Genomic DNA, 2,125 nt, shown 5'->3' on the forward strand with positions numbered 1-2,125 from the left:
CACGAGGGAAGGCCAGAAACCAGCACAAGCCATCTGCCTCGGCCAAGTGTCTTCACTGCAAAAACCGTGCTGCCACAAACGAAAGAGAGGGCAAAAATCCTTTCTTCCCCTTTTGAGAAACAACTGACTTTCTGAGTGTTTCCTCGCCCCTGGCAGCCCGTAGAGCAATTCAGCAGCTTTGTCCATCTATTCGTGGTCCATGGTCTTCGTTTCTTTGAAGACAGCTTGCCAAGAAACTTTCATCCACAGCAGGGAAAAAAACACTGAGGCATAGTCTAGACTGTTTCGGGGCAAATATGAATATATGGAATAAGAACCTCTCTCAGCTTCTGGTAGAATGGTAGGAAAAACATGGAAGTGCACCTGAGAAGAAAGTCTAAGCAACTCTTTTGTTGTGGGAGACGGTAGTGAACAAACCTACCCACGACGAAGAGTTTTTTCCAGGAAGTGTAGGTTGCCACAACCTGTATCCCTTGAGCAGCGGCTGCTCACACAACAGTTCTCATGCTACTTGCAAGCAGCGCATTTGAAGGAGCCCCAGCAACGTGCACAGAGGATGAACGAACCCTACAGCCCCACAACGCCTCGACCCATCAGCAGCACCTCGCCCAGCACCATGAAAATGTTCATGGGCTTCCTCGCTGTATTTATCGTAGCACAGATGATTGGGACCGTACTCTTCTGCTTGTATCTTCACATGAAGATGGATAAGGTAAGTGGAGAAATAAGACTGTCTCTGCTGGAGCGCAGTTTGCCTTCAGCTGTAGAGAGATGTCCTCACCAGAAGGATGAACATGGTAGAAGCTGCTGGATGCTGGATGGGTGCAGAGCGGCATTTATTACACCCGTGTTCTCATTTCTGCTTTAATTTGCTGCTAAGATGTGTGCTGAGGAAGAGACCTGTTCCCTTCCTTACCACAACAGGAATGGATCGGTCCAGAGGAGCCGTTAATACCAAGCCTGGCAGCCAACGGCCAGCCCAGGGACAGGAGAGTGGGGCTTAAACACACAAGGGCTATTTTAGGCTTGTTGGTGGTTTTTTTAGTTGCCGTAGCCTTGGCAGCACTGTGACACTAATTGCAGGGATGGGGGGATCCAGGAATGAAATTTAATGTTAATGTTTGCACAGAGGAGTCCATCATCTCACTTCAGAAGATATCCTTCTGTTTAGGGAAGCAAAGAGTGGATCTTAGCACTTGGTCTTTATTTTTTGAAGAGACACAGTATCAGTGATCCTGTCCCATATTTGAGACAATATTTACCAAAAAAGTAAAAACTTTTTCTGGGGTTGCCACGACTGCAACCACACTGCACAATGCTTCAAGTCACCGTCTACATCTACTTGTCTCCAAAGCAGAAAAGACTCCCAGCGAAAGAAACGAGCTCTGTCTAAACCCCAGAGTGAGGTCTCCTCGCCAGATGCAGTTATAAGATAGTCATTATTGATTTTAAAATGTGTTGTCTCAAATTGATATTTCAGTAGGTGACTTCTGATCTACAGGGGGGCTCAAAAGTTGGGGGGATGGAAGAGGACTTTGCTGCATGGAGGTTGCAGCCTGGGGTGAAGGGGGTGAGCAGAAGGTCCCCAGCAGAGCAACGTGTGACTGCACGGGGCTGCGGCAGAGGATCAGAAGCAGCTGAAATGTAGGTGGCAGGAGGATTTCAGCTGCCTTCAGAGCCCACGGCGGGGATTTAAACCTGAACCTTCTGCATCCAAGGTCCAGGCTGAGTGTCCTCATGTCCATCTGCGGTTAACCAATTGTTAGGTTTTTACAAAAACAGGTGTAATTTCAAACACCAGTATATTTATATATATATATGTATATACACACGTAAACACCCATATATGGGGGGGGGTTCCTTTTCTTTCTTTTTTTTTTTGTACTTTTTTGGCTTCCTAGTTTTTTTGATCTGAAGTTCTTGGCAGAATTGAACCCCAGCCAGAAGTCATTTTGGTCTCTCAGCAGCTCTTTTAGTCCATAAGCTGGCTGAAACAAATGGAAAGTCACCCTGCATGGGCAGGGCAGCGCGGGGCTGAGCGAGCATCCCAGCTGCCTGCCGGGGCTGCTGGGGCAGCAGCAGCGAGCCCCCAGCCGCCCGCTGGGATTTCTTGCCGGCTGCCTGT

The 2,125-nt window shown here is 48.2% G+C and overlaps 1 protein-coding gene across 1 annotated transcript in view; it reads left to right on the forward strand.

Annotated features, from left to right (window-relative positions):
* Positions 1-502: 502 nt before the first annotated feature.
* CD40LG (CD40 ligand) overlaps positions 503-2,125 on the forward strand; it is a 6,636-nt gene continuing 5,013 nt past the window's right edge. Inside the window, exon 1 of the mRNA XM_010135128.1 lies at positions 503-712. Within this exon, the coding sequence (XP_010133430.1) occupies positions 557-712 (156 nt within the window). The 5' untranslated portion in view covers positions 503-556. The remainder of the gene's footprint in view (positions 713-2,125) is intronic.

This window comes from Buceros rhinoceros, unplaced genomic scaffold (assembly GCF_000710305.1).
Source record: "Buceros rhinoceros silvestris isolate BGI_N320 unplaced genomic scaffold, ASM71030v1 scaffold20084, whole genome shotgun sequence".
Lineage (NCBI taxonomy): Eukaryota > Metazoa > Chordata > Aves > Bucerotiformes > Bucerotidae > Buceros > Buceros rhinoceros.